General features: G+C 43.5%; 1 protein-coding gene across 1 annotated transcript in view; it reads left to right on the top strand.

Moving 5' to 3' along the window:
* The window catches only part of VAV2 (vav guanine nucleotide exchange factor 2), a 403,760-nt gene extending 391,946 nt beyond the window's left edge, over positions 1-11,814 (top strand). The window contains exons 22-27 of the mRNA XM_027869640.1: positions 1,136-1,188; positions 1,797-1,913; positions 3,031-3,118; positions 4,113-4,236; positions 7,809-7,963; positions 10,256-11,814. Of these exons, the coding sequence (XP_027725441.1) occupies positions 1,136-1,188; positions 1,797-1,913; positions 3,031-3,118; positions 4,113-4,236; positions 7,809-7,963; positions 10,256-10,303 (585 nt within the window). The 3' untranslated portion in view covers positions 10,304-11,814. The remainder of the gene's footprint in view (positions 1-1,135; positions 1,189-1,796; positions 1,914-3,030; positions 3,119-4,112; positions 4,237-7,808; positions 7,964-10,255) is intronic.
* Positions 11,815-16,446: the final 4,632 nt, after the last annotated feature.

Consider the following 16,446-nt stretch of genomic DNA (forward strand, 5'->3'; position numbering starts at 1 on the left):
TGATTAAGTTTTGTGGAATGAGTAAGCAAATGCCCAGTGTACTAACCGTGGATGGAAAGGACCTGAGTTCAGATCCTGCCTCTGGTGATTAATACCTATGTGACCACGAGCAGCTAGCTTTACCACTGTAGGCATAAGGTTCTTTACCTGGAGAATGAGGGCATTGGACCGCACACTCTCTGAATTCTCTTCCCATTCCACGTTTCTGATCCTGTCATCCTCTTGCCTGTGGAGATCAACAGGCAAATGAAAAGTTGCTCTTTCTCAGGCATGGGTTGGAGATCCCTGCCTCAAGGCATTGTAGGGCAGGTGGGCTGATGACCTAGCACAGAACATAGCACATGGTGGTGCTGGGGAAGGAACAGGCTGTGTTTTGGAGCACTGGAGAGAAAGGGGACGTCATGAGGTCATTACCTAAATGTAGCCTGGGGCCCTGCATGCAGCTACGTGGTGCAGTGGATAGAGTGCCCAGCCTGAAGCCGGGAAGATTCATCTTCCTGAGTTCAAATCTGGCTTCTTACTTACCACACTTACTAGCTCTGTGACCCTGGGCAAGTCACTTAACCTTGTTTGCCTCTGTTTCCTCACCTGTCAAATGAACTAGAAGAGGAAATTGGCAAATCACTCCAGTCTCTTTGCCAAGAAAACCCCAAATGGGGTCACAAAGAGGCGGGCCTGATTAAAACAACGACAGAAACAACAAAAACTTGAGGCCCCAGGGAGCGGAGGGTAAACTCATGATTTATATATGATTTCTCTTCCATATAGAGTATATACAGATCAGGCACGAATCATAGACAACAAATCTAGTTCCTTCCTACTCTGTGGACAAAAACTTAGAAATTCCTGGCATTGAGAAAAAAATAGCCTCAGAGAGAATATTGAGAGACAGGGCAGTCTGAAACATTGAGCAGCATGGTGGAATTGAGGGCATATGATCCATATTTGGAGTTGAGGACCTGGGATCAAATCCTAGCTCTGCTATTTTATGTCACTTCATTTTTCCAGACCTCAGTAGCTTCAGCTGTAAAATGAGAAGGTTGAACAAGATAGATTTCTAGGCCCCTTCCAGCTCTAAATCCTGTGGTCCCAGACTCTTTGTGCCTTAATAACCAGTCATATTCTCTTTTTACAGCCTCCAAGCAGTAGGCCCCTATCCAGAGAAATAGACTACACCACATACCCCTGGTGAGTCCACTGTTAAAACGAGTTAATGGAGAGAATTTTTTTATTAGATATCCTAACTCTTGGGTAGATGTTGGAGCAGGGCAGCAATGTGACAAATGTCAGGATGCATGGGTCTAAACTTAATTCTGCTACCTACTCAACTGTGTGACCTTGAGCCTATCCCTTCTCTTCTCTGGGCCTCTGTTTTGTCATCTGTCAAATGATGGGGTTGCAGTAAATGATCTCTCTGGCATTTTGATTTGATGATTCACTCACCTTTATCTCACCATCACGTCCATTAAGAGAGAGAAGGTGGTATGATAGATGGAAAGCCAGTCTTAGAATCAGGAAGGTTGACTTGGGTTTAATTCCTGCTTTTAATACACTCTAGCTGTGTGGACATGGGCAATTCATTTAATAGCTCGGTGCCCCCAAGCAACAATCTAAGATTAAAGTTGCTGTTCCACATAGGTGGAGGGAGTTCCCACACTGGAGGTTCCCTCTATAGATGAAATCACAAATTCCAAACTCCTCTCCCCTCCCAAATAAAAATCACATCTCTTGGAAGGATTTTGCTGCACATTAATCTTTTTATGTGTCACTGCCTAAAGGAATCTGTCCATCTTCAGGTTTGCAGGCAATATGGAGCGACAACAAACTGACAACTTGTTGAAATCCCATGCAAGTGGGACGTACTTGATCCGAGAAAGACCTGCGGAGGCAGAGCGATTTGCCATAAGTATAAAGTACGTGCCTGACCAAAAAAACCAAAAAAAACCACAATTGCTTGACTAGTTGTCAGCAGCAATGAGACCTCTCCCCAAATTAAAGCCTGAGCAATTCAAATGATATCCTGATGAGGATCTCAAAGTGTTTAACTTACCAGATGTAAGGCAGGCCAATATCCATGGCAAGCTATCATATTTGCCAGCTAAAGTCTCCACTAACACAGCAAAATTAGTTGGTCCCCTTCCTGACCCTCCCCATGCCCCCAAATAAAAAGGTGAGGAAAAAAAGGCCTTTCATCCAAGATCACTTTTCTCTGTGCTTTATAAAGATGTCCAGAAGCTTGAAACGAGAGCAGAGTGTCAGCATCAAAGCTACGAGGGGATATGAGAGAGCGGACGAGATGTAAAGCCAGGACCGGGATACTCAAAGCAAGGCTGGGAATAAAGGACTAGCCCCAAGTGCAGGAGTGGGCCAGAGTTAAGAAAGTCCCTTGATCCCTGTAGTCAGACAGTGCTGAAAAAAAGGAGTGGCATGAGCAGTCTGCCCGCAGAGTACACGCAGGGATGATAGAGCACATCAGAGCAACGCTTCAGAAACTAGGCAGACAAGCCAGGTTGAAGGCATTCAGGATATCAGATGCCAGCGCAGGCAAGAGATAAGAGATTAGAAGGATCATGGGAAGCAAGACTCAAATTCTGAAGGTCAGTGTGAAGTGGGAGGTCCAAGGTCCAGGCAAGTCATCCCAGACCAAGAAACCCAACAGTGCAGGGAAAAGTAGGCTAGCTGATGTGAGTCACAGGCAGCAAGAGAGACCTTAACAACTTGAGCAATCCTATACCGTGACCGGGAAGCATCTATATACTTCATCTTAGATAAGGCATCAGTCCACCAAACACAGCTAGCCTAGGATGAGAAACAGAACCAAATAATGGGAGTAGCTGGTCAAGTAGGTAATGGGAAAAGGCTGATCCTTGATTTACTGATGAAGACAGAAAGACATGGCGAGCAGTCAAAGGGTGCTTGGAGCTGGTCTCAGCCAACCATTGGAATGGGGAAGCAGTCGTAGCAGTTCTGAAGTAATTCTTAGCTTTGGCTCATTTGATCAGGAATATTAATTTTGCCATTGTTCCTCAGGTTCAATGATGAAGTGAAACACATTAAGGTGGTAGAGAAAGACAACTGGATTCATATCACAGAAGCAAAGAAGTTTGAAAGCCTATTGGTACGGGAGTCTCTGTAACCTTCGCCTGCCTGGGCCCATTTACAGGGGATGGGGAAGGAACCCAGGGAAAGGGCTTCATGGGAAAACAGTAACATGAATTAATAACAAGCTTTCTCTGCTCCATTTTGTAGTATGTTTGCCTGAGGTTGCTAAGCATTTATTTCCTGATGGTGATGTTCTCACTCTCTCTGGAGAAAAATTCCCTTTTAGTATAAAAAAGAGAGAAAAGTAAAGTCTAATTCTACTTAGAAAACCTCACAGATCATTTCATGGCCCTACAGATGTAGAATATTTTCTCATTGAGTGGTCTGGATACGTACATTCTCCCCTCTCCCCAGGACCTCCTCACGAGGTTCTACTATATCACATGCAATGTTCAGAGTGTGTCTTAAGGCTCAAGAGTCACGAACCTCCAAGCAGGTCCTGGGACCCTTCTTAGAAAGTCAGAAAAGTCTGGCGATGATCCTCCTTTAGAAGTCTGACTAGATTTACTCCTAACGTGGAGGATGGGTGGGCATATTTCTGTCCAGCTGCATATGACTCTGCCACTGATCCAACGTGGAGGTGGTTTTCTCAATGGACAAGACCCATGGCCAAAATGCCCTTAAAGACAGCACCAAAACATCATGGTCCTTCAGTGAAATGATTTCTACTAAGCACTTACTGTGGGCCCAGCCCTGTGCTAGGCACTGTCAAGTTGGAGGGCAAGAGGAGAGCCGTAAGGAGTATACAAAGCTATTTCTCCCTAGCTTACAGTCTGCTAGGGCAAAAAGACCAGTGTTTTGGTTGTTCCCAGATTATCAAGTGTGTACCCAACTCTGTGGTACAGACTCTATGTGCGAAGAGAGGCCAGAGAAGGAGGAATCAGTGCAGCCTGCAGTAGTCAGAGAGGGCTTCCTGGAAGAGCATGCCTTGGGAAGTGCTCAGAAGAGAGGACCCAGTCTGTCTATGGTGTTGGGCACATAAGCACTGTGACTATGTTTATCTTCGGCAGGAGTTGGTAGAATACTACCAATGCCACTCACTCAAGGAGAGTTTTAAACAACTGGACACCACCCTGAAGTACCCTTACAAATCTCGAGAACGCTCAGCCTCAAGAGCCTCCACCCGGTCACCAGGTAAGAGCGTGCTGAGTGTTCCCCTCCCACTACAACATGCTAAAAAGGACAGTTCACTCTGCTCCTCTGAGTGTTCCTGATCCTCTGATAACCATCTCATTGGGTCCTAAAACCCACAGCAAGACTTCCCCTTTTCAGTTTCAGGACATATAATGCCTCTCATAAAATCAGGATTTCTGATGCATTGACTGTAAAAGAAAGGAGAGAAAGGAACATTCCCAGTGGAGCAATGGGAGATTAATACATATGTGCTTGAGTTTAACTGTGACTTAGCTAGACTTTTCCCTGAAAGATGTAAGCCTTAGTACCCAGTGTTGGCTCCCTTTTTGATGTGGTCAGAGCCCCTGGATACAACTGACTCGAGTTGTACTGTGTAGGTGCTCATTCTACATAATCCTCCTTTAGAGAGATCAGCAAGCATATAGCGAGTCAGATGAGCCCCCAGCTTGGGCTGAGGGTAGACATGAGGAGCTGCAGAGATTTTAATAACTGAATTATGAGATGCTGTTCCAGAGAAAAGGACAGACAGATAAAGTATTTGTTAAGCACTTACTCTGTGCCAAGCACAGTGTTAAGTGCTGAAAAGACAAATTCAAGCTAAAAATATATGTAGAGAGAGTTCCTACTTTTAAGGAACTTATATTCTAATGGGAGAAGACAGTACATATGGGGTTCTAGAAAGGGAGGGGAGGGAGGGGATGAGAGAAGCAAAGAGAAGGAGGTGGCATCTGGAGAGATTCATTAGGTAGACACCACAACAAAGTGCAGCCAGGAGGCAGGTTCAAATCCACCTTTAGACACTCACTAGCTGCACCCCTGGGATTGTCACTTAACTTTTCTTTGCCTCAACTTCTTCATTTGTAAAATGAACAGATCGGGTTTATTGGCTTTGAAGGTCCCTTCCAACTCAGGATCCACGTGCCTACGATCATCTGATCATTATTCTTGCTATACCCAGGCCCAAGACTAAGCAAGATCAGGAGGCAGAAAGGTTACCAATTCCCAGAATTTAGAAGCAGAATTCAAAGGAATTCTGGAATTCCTTATGTCTGGAATACATGGCCTCAGTAGGTCTAGGAGCCTGGATGTAGTAAATAATAATGGTAACTTACAATTTGTAGTGCTTTGAGGTTTAAAAAATTACTTCCTTGTAACATTCCTATGAGGTAGGTTGCACAAGTTTTACTATCCTCATTTTGTGGATATGAGAAAACCGAGGCTCAAGGCAGTTAAGTGATTCAGCCAAAGTCACGCAATTACTAGGTGTCAATTCTGACATTCAAATCCTGGTTTCCTGACTTTGAAGTCTAGAGCTCTCTCAACCATATCATGCTACCTCTAATGTCAGAAAAATAGTAGTTCACATTTCTCTAGTGCTTTGAGATTTTATAAAGCTTTTTCACCAGGCATAGAGAGCAGGGATAGCATCTGTACTTGAAGTAATTTGGGAGAGGGGCCAAGAGAGCTTATCTTAGAGAATTACCACCCTTTTTGACTTCCCATCCCAGGGAGCAGCTCCTGCTCCATGAGAGATCCCGGGGAAACTTTTGATTCACTTCTCTTGCATTGACGACTTTAATTTTAAAATTATATATAATTTTTGTGTTGATTCTCCTTCTTCCTCCCTTTTTATGTGTTCTCTTAACCTTTTTGCAGCTTCCTGTGCTTCCTACAACTTTTCTTTTCTCAGTCCTCAGGGCCTCGGCTTTGCCTCCCAGAGCTCCTCCACACCCTTCTGGTCAGGTATAGCTGCCTAGGGTGTGTGGGAGAAAAGCTTCACATCCATCCACCAGCTGCTGCTGGCTGGCAGAGAGTCTGCCAGTGGGTCATCAGGCCATCAGCCCGAGCTTGAAAGCCATGAGAGCTCCAGTGATACCGCTCTAGGAGTCCTCCCTTGCCTAGGAGTGGAGATATTTCCCATTCTAGCATCTAGACCAGAGGTTCCCAAACTTATTTGGCCTACTGCCCCCTTTAAAAAAAATTACTCAATGCCCCCCTGGAAATCTATTTTCTTTAACCCTTTAATGTTTTTTTATTTGTGTCATTTCAAAAAAATGCAAAATATATTTTTTAAAAATAACACATCTTAAATTTAATAATTTATTGTAAATTTTGAGTTTTTTTTCCTGCACTGAAATTTTGTTGATGCAATATTACATCATGTAACCCTTTAATATCATATTGTAAACACTTCATTACATACACACATATTCTTGCTGATGCCTGCTGGATTTCCCAGTGCTCACCTGCCAACACTTGTTTCTTAAGACCTGTTGGCAGACTTGACAACTAATCAGTTATAACTTGCATTTTGTGTATTTATTTGGAAGATAATGTAATCACTATGACTTTAACTTTGTTACATAACAGATGAAATCTGTACAAATGGTTTTTCAAAATTTTATCTTCTCTTCTTTCCTTAGGCTTCCACCGCCCCCTTACTTTTATTCAATGTCCCCCAATTGCACTTAAGGCTATTACCTTCACCTGGATCCTTACAGCACCCCCCAGGGGTGGTATTGCCCACTTTGAGAACCTATGATGATCAGAGGGGATGAGACTATGAAAATGCAACGTGTTCTTGGGAGGGAAGGGAGAAAAATGTGGCCATTGTTGGCTTAGATTTCAGGATGGGTTTCAAGCTTGGCCTGTGACTGGCCCAGTCACAACTACCATTACCGCCAACCTCACTCCATACCCATCTATGTTGTTGTCATCATCACTTAGATGATCATTTCCCCCTGTGTCAATAACACAGTCATCCTCCCTGGTGAGTTTTGAATCAAGTAGCTGAGAAAAGAACCAAGGGGCCATCTAGAAAGGGAGAGAAGGAATAGCATGACTTGTACCACTTTAGAAAGCCAGAAACAGAAAGAAGTTTAAAGGCCTTCTGAGTCTAAACCCTTCATTTGACAGAAGGGGAACCTGAAGTCCTAGAGGATAAGTCATGGGCCCACAGATAGTTTATTTTCAGAGTGGAAACTAGAACCCTGGTATCTTGATTCCTTGCCCTGGGTTTTTTCCTATAGCACCATACTAGGGACCCATTAAATATATATGAAGGAATTAGGCTGAGAGGTGCGGTACAAAGCATAGCAAGCAAGGAGGGAAAAGGTTTTGGGACCCTTGCCGGTCCTGAGATGCTTCTGCTACCAGAGCTCAAAACTCTGACCTTGACACTTATCCCTGATCTGTCTGAAACCCTGAATCTGTCTGAGTGAAATAACCAGCAGCTGTCTTTCCCCTAAAATAATTTCCCTTATGTGTTCCTTGCCATTGCTTCTACATGGAATTAGTCCATTCTGTTTCCCATCATGCCACTCGGGTCCGCGGGAGGAGATGGTATGAGGTGGGTTTCCCTTGCCATAAGCCGTTTTAGTGATGAGCTCTGGCACCAGAAGAATAAATTGACTTCAGGGGGCCGATAGCCCCAGCTCATGGCATCAGTGTCCATTAGAGCATAGGGGGAGGGGAGAGAGAGCTCAACTTGGATATCCCACCACTCTTGCTCAGGGTGGAAGCTGACCCCAGACTGGCTAATTGCTTAACATTCCCATCTTTCCTCTGCCCAGTGTTCACTCCCCGTGTTATCGGCACGGCCGTTGCCAGGTACAACTTTGCAGCCAGGGACATGCGGGAACTCTCGCTTCGAGAGGGTGACGTGGTGAAGATCTACAGCAGAATTGGTGGTGACCAGGGCTGGTGGAAGGGAGAAACCAATGGAAGGGTAAGGTTATCTTTCAGGCTCACCAGGCAGGGCTTGGAAGTATATCGCATGCACTGATTCAAGTATCTGCTTCCTAGAGACAGTTAGGTGGTGCCAAAGATAAAGCACTGGGCCTGAAGTGAGGAAAACCTGAGTTCAGTCTGGCCTCAGATACTTCCTAGCTGTATGATCCTGAGCAGGTCATTTAATTTCTGTCTGCCTCAGTTTCCTTAACTGTAAAATGGGGGTGATGATAATAGCACGCACCTTGTAGGGTTGTTATGAGGATCAAATGAGATAATATTTGTAAAATGCTTAGCACAGTGCCTAGCATATAGTAAGCACTTAATAAGTCTTTCCTTCCTCCTCCCTCCCTCTCTCCCTCCCTTCCTTCCTTCCCTTCTTCCCAAATTCTTTCCGTTCCTAAGTGCTGACTGTATGTAAGAGGCCTAGTGCAAAGTAGGGTCATAGGCTTCACTGCATAAACTGACCTGGCCTGAAAGCACATCCTAGCATCAGGTGCCATTTGGGGATGAGTGGAAAAGGAAGGTGAGGGCAGTGCAGTGGATAGAGCATTGACTTGGAGTCAAGAAGACCTGAGTTCAAGTGCTGCTTCAGAGACTTACAAGCTAAGGGATCCTGGGCAAGTCACTTAATCTCTCTTTGCCTCAGTTTTCTCTTCTATAAAATACAGCTAATAATAGCACCATCTTCCCAGGGTTGTTATGAAGATCAAATGGGATAATTTTTATAAAGTCCCTTGAAGTGCTATATAAATACTAGCCATGATCGTCATCATTTCTATCGCTTTACATTTGTATAGTTCTTTCTAACTTTTTTATGGAAGCAATCAGGGTTAAGTGATTTGCCCAGGGTCACACTGCTAGTAAATACCTGAGGCTGAATTTGAACTGGGGTCCTCCTGACTCCAGGGCCAGTGCTCTATCTGCTGCAGCACCTAGCTGCACCAAGTTGTTTATACTTTTCAAAGAGCATCAGATCTTATTTAATCCTCAAAATTATTTGAAGCGTCAAGCAGGATAAGTATTATCCCATTGAATACATGAGACTCAAGGAGGTTACACAATCCTGTGGGATAATGGAAGGAGTGCTAGGGTCAGGTCTGGGTTCAGACCCAGGTTCTGTTACTTGGGTCTGGGCTTCCATTGGACTTGACCTCCAAGGTCCCTTCCAGCTCTAAACCTATGATGCCATGATCCCAAGTGCCTTGTCCAATGTTGTCCAGCTAAGTCAGTGGCAGAGCCAGGACCCAAAGTGCAGGACCTTGAGTCCTAGTTCAGTGTTTTTGTCACTTCCCCTACCGGGTGGGCTGCTGTCAGGTGCGGCCTGTGAGGGTTGGCTGAAGGAACTGGGGTCCTGGAGAAGAGAATCCTTGGGGCACATTGGCATTTAAGCTGTAAGGAGAGCCTTGTCTTGGTGCCTTTAAAAAAAGAAACCTCACAGTATTAAAATCACCTGTTCCTGGAGCTCTACGAAATGGCCTAGAACCAGGATTCTTTGTCTGGACTTTGCAGCATCCAGAGATTAAGGGTTATGGATATTTGTGGCCCAGGCTCAGTATAAGCTTCTGGGACATGGTAGATTTGCCCCATCTTTGGAACAGAGATAGCTCAGGGGTGGCAACTGGTCTTCCAGCACTTGAAGACCTATACAAGGACTATGGGTATGATCAGCCAGCAGCAAACTTGGGCTCCATGTAAGCAAAAATCCCTTAACAATTAGAGCTATCCAAAAACACCCAGAATGGACTGCATCAGGAGATAGTCAATTCCTCCTCCTCATTTGCAAGCACCCAAGGGAGGCTGAATACCCTTGTCAGGAATGCTGTAGAGGGAATGTTGAGACACGAGTTAGATCAGGTGACCTCTGACATCACTTGCATTCTCTGAGTTCTAGTTTCTTCATCTGTAAAATGGAGAGGTTGGACTAGCTAACCACTGAGGTCCTTTCCAGTTCCAGTGTAGGTGGTCATCTTTACCTACTCAAATACCTCTAGTGTCAGGGAGCTCACTACTTTGCATGGCAGCCCATTCCATTTTCAGACACACCTGCTAGAAAAAACTTCCTTGTTTTGAGCTGAAATCTGCCTCCCTATAACTTCCAAAGTCTAGTTCTGTCTTCTGGAGTTCCATAGCATGAGCCTCCTTCTTATGTATGAGAGCCTTTCTATGATTTAAAGACTCCTATAGAGAATAAGAAGTTATCAGCCCTTTGATAGTATAGACTGGATTCTGTGGTCTCTTGTCATGTCTCTACTATTCTCTCATGCCATGGTGACTGTGTCTTTTGCAGATTGGCTGGTTTCCATCAACGTATGTGGAAGAGGAGGGTGTGCAGTGATGACTGGATCTGGGACGGAGCCCATGGATTCTCTGAGAAGAGTCTCTCTAGAGAGGGTGCAAACCTCTAGTTAATTCAGAGGGAAATGTCCTCCAAGCTTCCAGTATTAAACAGCCTGAAGGGGTTGGGGAAAGGGTTGGGGGGGGAGGGAGACAAGATACTAAATGCAAACCATTTGCAAATCAGTCATCTGCCATTGGTGACCCATCCCAGGGTCCAGGACTTGTATATAAAACTTAACAGTGTATCTCAGATTACATTGCTACAGCGTTACCCACCATCCCAGAGAAGGGAAAACACAGAACCTTTCTGAGCCCAGAGACTAGATTGTTGGAAGTTGATCATTGGCCATTGCCGGGCTTGCTACTCCAGAGGGCACCTGGGACCAAGGAAGAAAACCCACTACTCTCTTGGTGATGGCATCTGCAGGGTCAGAGGGCAGTGGGGAAAGTCCTTGAAATGAGGACTGGCAGAAGATTCCACGAACTCCTCTCCTTACCTTCTCCCTGGAGTCCTCACTTGCTGCTAGCTCTGACACCTAGTGCTTGAGGATAAAGGACCCCTTAATGTCTCCGTCCAGATCACCAGCCAAGTCCTGGGCTGCAGCTGCTGAGGGAAGGGGCTGGCCTGGGGGCCGCTGTGCACAGAAGGAAGGTGACCAGTCCGAAGTGTTGTGTGTGTAATATTGACTCATCCTTGGATCATAGATTTAAAGCTGGAAGAAACTGAGAGGCCACCTAATCCCTATCTATTTTCAAAATGGTTTGCCTTGGGTTTTCTCTGGGCTAGGGAGGGTGAGGAAGGGAATAGAAAACCCACCTGTCACAAGAAGCATCTTTCCCTGGGGGAAGCTGGGGAAATGAAGGTAGCTTCAAGATGCTGAAACTTCTGTCAATGGTACCGCTTATATTTGCATCAAATATGATCTCCCCTCACAAAAAAACAACAAAACACTTTTTTTTCCCTTCTGCTGAAGTACCTAGAATGTATTCATATTCTATTTCCTACAAACTGGCAAACACCAACTGAGTCTCTAAATGGGATCAGGAAGAAAAAGATGGTTTTCTTATGTTAGGGACTTTGCTTTTCATGGACCTTTTGGGGTTCTACAACTCTCATGGGGTCCCCCATGTGGTTTCATAGGTACCTCCTCAAAAAAGAAAATAGCAATGCCTAGGTGTTTTCAGCATGGTTTCTAAGACTGTGCTCCATTTTCCATACCCCAACACTTGGTTGTCCCCTCTCATCTCAACAAAGTTCTTTTCTTCTGGGGCTTCTCTCAGTCCCCCAACCCAGGGTCTGCTTTTAACTCATGTCAGATAAGTGCTCTTGTGAGTGGTTATTCCCCATTCCACCTTCTGATGCTTCTTGTCTCCCCCCCACCTCCAGCCTCTGTTCCTGCAGTCCTGGTCAATCATTTGCCCTAGAAGACATTAGATTCATAGATTTAGAGCTGGGAAGGAACCTTAGAGATCAATTTGGTCCAGTTCCATCATTTTACAGATGAGGAAACTGAGGCCCAGAGGAGTCAAATAACATGCCAAAGGTCACACAGGTAATAAGGAACAGAACTGGGATTAGAACCCAGGTCCTTTGACTCTCAATCATGTTCTTTCTGTGGTACCACACTGCACTGCTTAGGGACAGGGGCAGATCTGTCTGAGAGGCAAGCACCTTAGTCTTGCCCATATGTTTCTTTTTCTTGACCTTGTCTGAGATTGGGAAGGGTTACCTTGCTTGATCTTTTTTTGTGCCAAAGCCGCTGGCAGAAAAATCATCCCACACTGGCCCCAGGGTGTGAATGAAAGCTTTCATTCATATGATATGAAAACCACTTGGTGGCTAGTGAAGGAGGAGGTTGAAGGGAGGAGGGAGGTGGTGAAGAGAAGGGATTTAAAAGCTCACTAATCTTCCTCCTAGGAGGAAGGAACCCAGAGAGATAGATGGGAGCTGTTTGATTGTTTTAGCCTCTGCTATTGTTTGGTGCTAACTGACTGGCAATTAGTCTGGTTAGTTCATTTCTCCATTAACTGTGACCATTTCTGGACCAATCACACATTCCTTATATCCAGAAGGTGGGGGGAAAAGAGATGGAAAAACATCCTCCAAAGACCTATGAAGTTGTGAGATATTTAGAAAAACATTTGTAAAAATGGCTGTGTCAAGTAGGACTCTAGCCCTCAAGATAAGCATCCCAGAGTCAAGACTGCTTCCTCTCCCCATCCCCTGAGCCCTTTGGGTGCACTTTGCCAGGGACTGACAATTCTGAGTCAGGAATTTGACTGAATGGAATCAGTCATTCCTGAGGTGGGGAGGGGTGGGGTGGGAAGGGACAGAGGTAAGGAAGGATCTTCTTTTGTGTTTACTGTTGTAAGAAACTCATTCTGTTTTTTTTTTGTTTTGTTTGTTTTGTTTTTAAAGAAAAAAGTTTGTAATTATTTCTCCAAATGCCATGATATATATCTGTGAATAAGGAAAAAATGTTTTTATGCTGGCAAGAAAATTGTATATATATTTTAGTTCATCATGAAACGAGTCAAAGTTGTAAGTGAGGATGTTGAGAAATAGGAAATAATGTAAATGCCTTGGGATTTTTGTTTCTTTGCATTGCACTAACCAGGGAAGGAGAGTTAGGGGGCAAGGGGGGATTGTGGAATAGTTCATAGCTGGCAATTGGGAAGTCCTCTAAGGGTAGTTTATAATCCTGGGTTAGGAAAGTCGCTGTGACTGAGAAGCCCTTTGCATGCAGGTGAGGGATTTCTCAGTTACAGCACACCCCATTAATGCCCGCAACCAAACAGAAATGTAATTTTGCCAATAAATTTTTTTCAAATCATGATTTTTACTGCGAATAAACATACATTCTTTTCTGCAGAATTGTTTTGCCTTATTCCTTCAACTGAGTCTAGGAAATATTGAACAATTAGTTATCCCTTCCACATCGCGACTTTTCCCCATTTCAATATCGAGGGTTGACATAAGAAATTAAATGGGAATTTTGGGGGAGTTCTATGGAAACCACAGATGACACAGAAAAAGTTTAGAAACTCAAAAATGCATAAAATATAAGTACAATATTGTATAATATCAAATTTTACAATTAGGTACTGTAAACACCCCATAAAAGAAAAAGAAAAAAATCAGACTTCTTCTCTGCCATGAAGGGAGAGCCAAAAAAAAAATTTTTTTTGCAGATTTTCCAGATCCTAGGGCTAGGAGCACAGCACCCTTAACCCCTATCAGATGGAAGGGATAACTATACTGCCTAGCTTCTGGCCCCGTCTAGGACCAGCCAACACATCTGGATTTCTTTTGAAAATTAATATACCCATAGCACATTCCTTCTGTATAACCCACTGAGTATATTCAAAACCTACTGTTATGTGTGCTGATAGAAATACTGAATCAAACTTATACTTGTCAGGTGCAATCATTCTATTTAATACAAATAATACAAACCCCTCCAGGAACAAACCTGCAACCTGATTCCTAGGGCTTCCAGGTAAGCATCCTGTAACACCAGTATACAAGGCAAGGTTCCCTCACTTCTCTGCTAGAAGCCATGTGTTTTCTCTCTCCTTGAGGCAATGGTCTGGTGAGCCTCAGACAATTGGCACTGTTATCATGTCAAGCCAACATGGAAAGCTTGAATCTTGTGGGGATTAGGAAGTGGGTGAACAAGGGAACACTCGGGATCAGGCTATTGAATGAAGTTTCCAGTGGAGGTTTTTAAAGTCTCTAGCTACCATTAACAAGTTACCCTTTAATTCTGATTGATAGTTCATCACACTATTAACAAATGCCCATCTTTGGTAGTTTATTATCTAAGCTTATGATGAAAGAAAACTACCAAGGGAAAGATGTTTATAAGCATTTCTTATTAATGTTCTACAATTGAACAAAACATGTTTATCACTAAATAGCAAAACAGTTTAGTTATAAAAATATGTCAAAACAACAGATGCTTATTAGTATCTAAAAAATTTAGTCTCAGAATGGACTCCAGTTATAAAATAGTTATGTCAAGGTCACAAAAAGGAGTTGCTTATGTCGAATGTTTATCCTCACTATACATTACCATTGTGAGTACCACTGAAGAGTATGAATTCACATCCCTCTATTAGATTGTAAGCTCCATGAGGAGGGCTGTGTCTTATCTAAACTTGACATCTCCCTAACCCTAGATTGCTACAAATCAGCAAGACTGAGATTCAAACTAAGGCCCTTTAAATCCACTACTCTTTTCTGTTATATCACACTGACTAGTGGTGCAAAGGATAGAGTACTGGGCCTGGTCAGGAAGACTCATCTTCCTGAGTTCAAATCTGGCCTCAGACACTTACTAGCTGTGTGACCCTGAACAAGTCACCTAACCCTGTTTGTCTCGGTTTCCTCATCTGTACAATGAGCTAGATAAGGAAATGGCAAACCACTCCAGTAACTTTGGCAAGAAAACCCCAAATGGCATCACAAAAGTCAGACATGACTGAAAGCAACTCAACAACAACTACAACAACATTACCTTGTGAAGTTCTAAGCTATGGAGATCCATTCCTATCTCAAAGTAACTGTCTTCAAGTGTTGGTAGGTTGGGTGATCCAAAGATGGTCGCTTCCCCATTGTGTTTGCCAAATAAATGAATCCACCATTCTGATCCAGAAACTCTCTACCAGCTCCTTATCCAGAGAGCGTGCAGGCTTCTGGAGCTAGTGGTCAGCATGACTTTCAGTGAGGATGAATTTCATTGTTTTTTGATTCTTTGAAAACTGGCCACTAACATAAGTTGCCTATAGTGATTCTGTTAGAACAGGGGTGGGGAACCCGCGGCCTCAAGGCCACATGTGGCCTTCTAGGTCCTCAAGTGCAGCCCTTTGACTAACTCCAAACTTCATAGAACAAATCCCCTTAAAAGGATTTGTTCTGTAAAACTTGGACTCAGTCAAAAGACTGCACCAAGGACCTAGAAGGGCACAGATAGCCTCAAGGCCACAGGTTCCCCACCCCTGTGTTAGAGTATCTGTGATGAGTAGATCCACTCCATTCCCCAATCAGACCAGTATTAGTTTTCCAGCAGAAGGAAAATGGACCTATTACAGACCTGTAGCTAATGGACATGTGTCATGTATGGTGCTGTATCTAGGCAAAAAAATTCAAAATGGTGAAAGTCAAACATCTCAGTTCTCTGAACTAGCTACTATTCTTCTCTCCCCCACCCCATCCTGGTAAATAGTATTTTATTTTCAAATACATGTAAAGATAGTTTTCAGCTTTCACTTTTTAAAAAAATAATTATTTTTAGTTTTCAACATTCACTTCCATAAGATTTTCAGTTCCAAATTTTCTCCCCCTCCCTTCCTTTCCCCCTCCCCAAGATGGCAAGCAATCTGATATAGGCTCTACAAATACATTCATATTAAACATTTTCACGTTAGTCATGGTGTAAAAAAGAATTAAAACAAATGGAAGGAACCTCGAGAAAGAAGAAACAACAACAACAAAAGAGCAAATAGTATGCTTTGATCTGTATTCAAACTCCATAGTTCTTTTTCTGGATGTGGATGGCATTTTCCTTCATGAGTCTTTTGGAATTTTCTTAGATCATTGGCATTGCTGAGAAGAGCTAAGTCTATCAAAGTTGATCATCGCACAATGTTGCTGTTACTGTATACAATGTTCTCCTGGTTCTGCTCACTTCATTCAGCACCAGTTCACGTAAGTCTTTCCAGGTTTTTCTCAAGTCTGCCTGCTCATCATTTTTATGAAACACTAGTATTCCATTACATTCATATGCCACAACTTGTTCAGCCATTCCCCAATTGATGGGCATTACCTCAGTTTCCAATTCTTGGCCACCACAAAAAGAACTATTATAAATATTTTTGTATATGTGGGTCCTTTTCCCATTTTTGTGATCTTTTTGAGATACAAACCTAGACGTGGTATTGCTGGGTCAAAGGGTATGCACAGTTTTATAGCCCTTTAGGCATAGTTCCAAATTGCTCTCCAGAATGGATCGATCATCAACATTCATTTTTATAAAATTTTGAGTTCCAAATTTTTTTTCTCCCTCCCTCCCCTCTTTCTTCCCCAAGATGGCATGCAGTCTGGTATAGGCTGTACATGTACAATCATGTTAAACATGT

This window comes from Vombatus ursinus, unplaced genomic scaffold (assembly GCF_900497805.2).
Source record: "Vombatus ursinus unplaced genomic scaffold, bare-nosed wombat genome assembly UNPS02014793.1, whole genome shotgun sequence".
Classification (NCBI taxonomy): Eukaryota; Metazoa; Chordata; class Mammalia; order Diprotodontia; family Vombatidae; genus Vombatus; species Vombatus ursinus.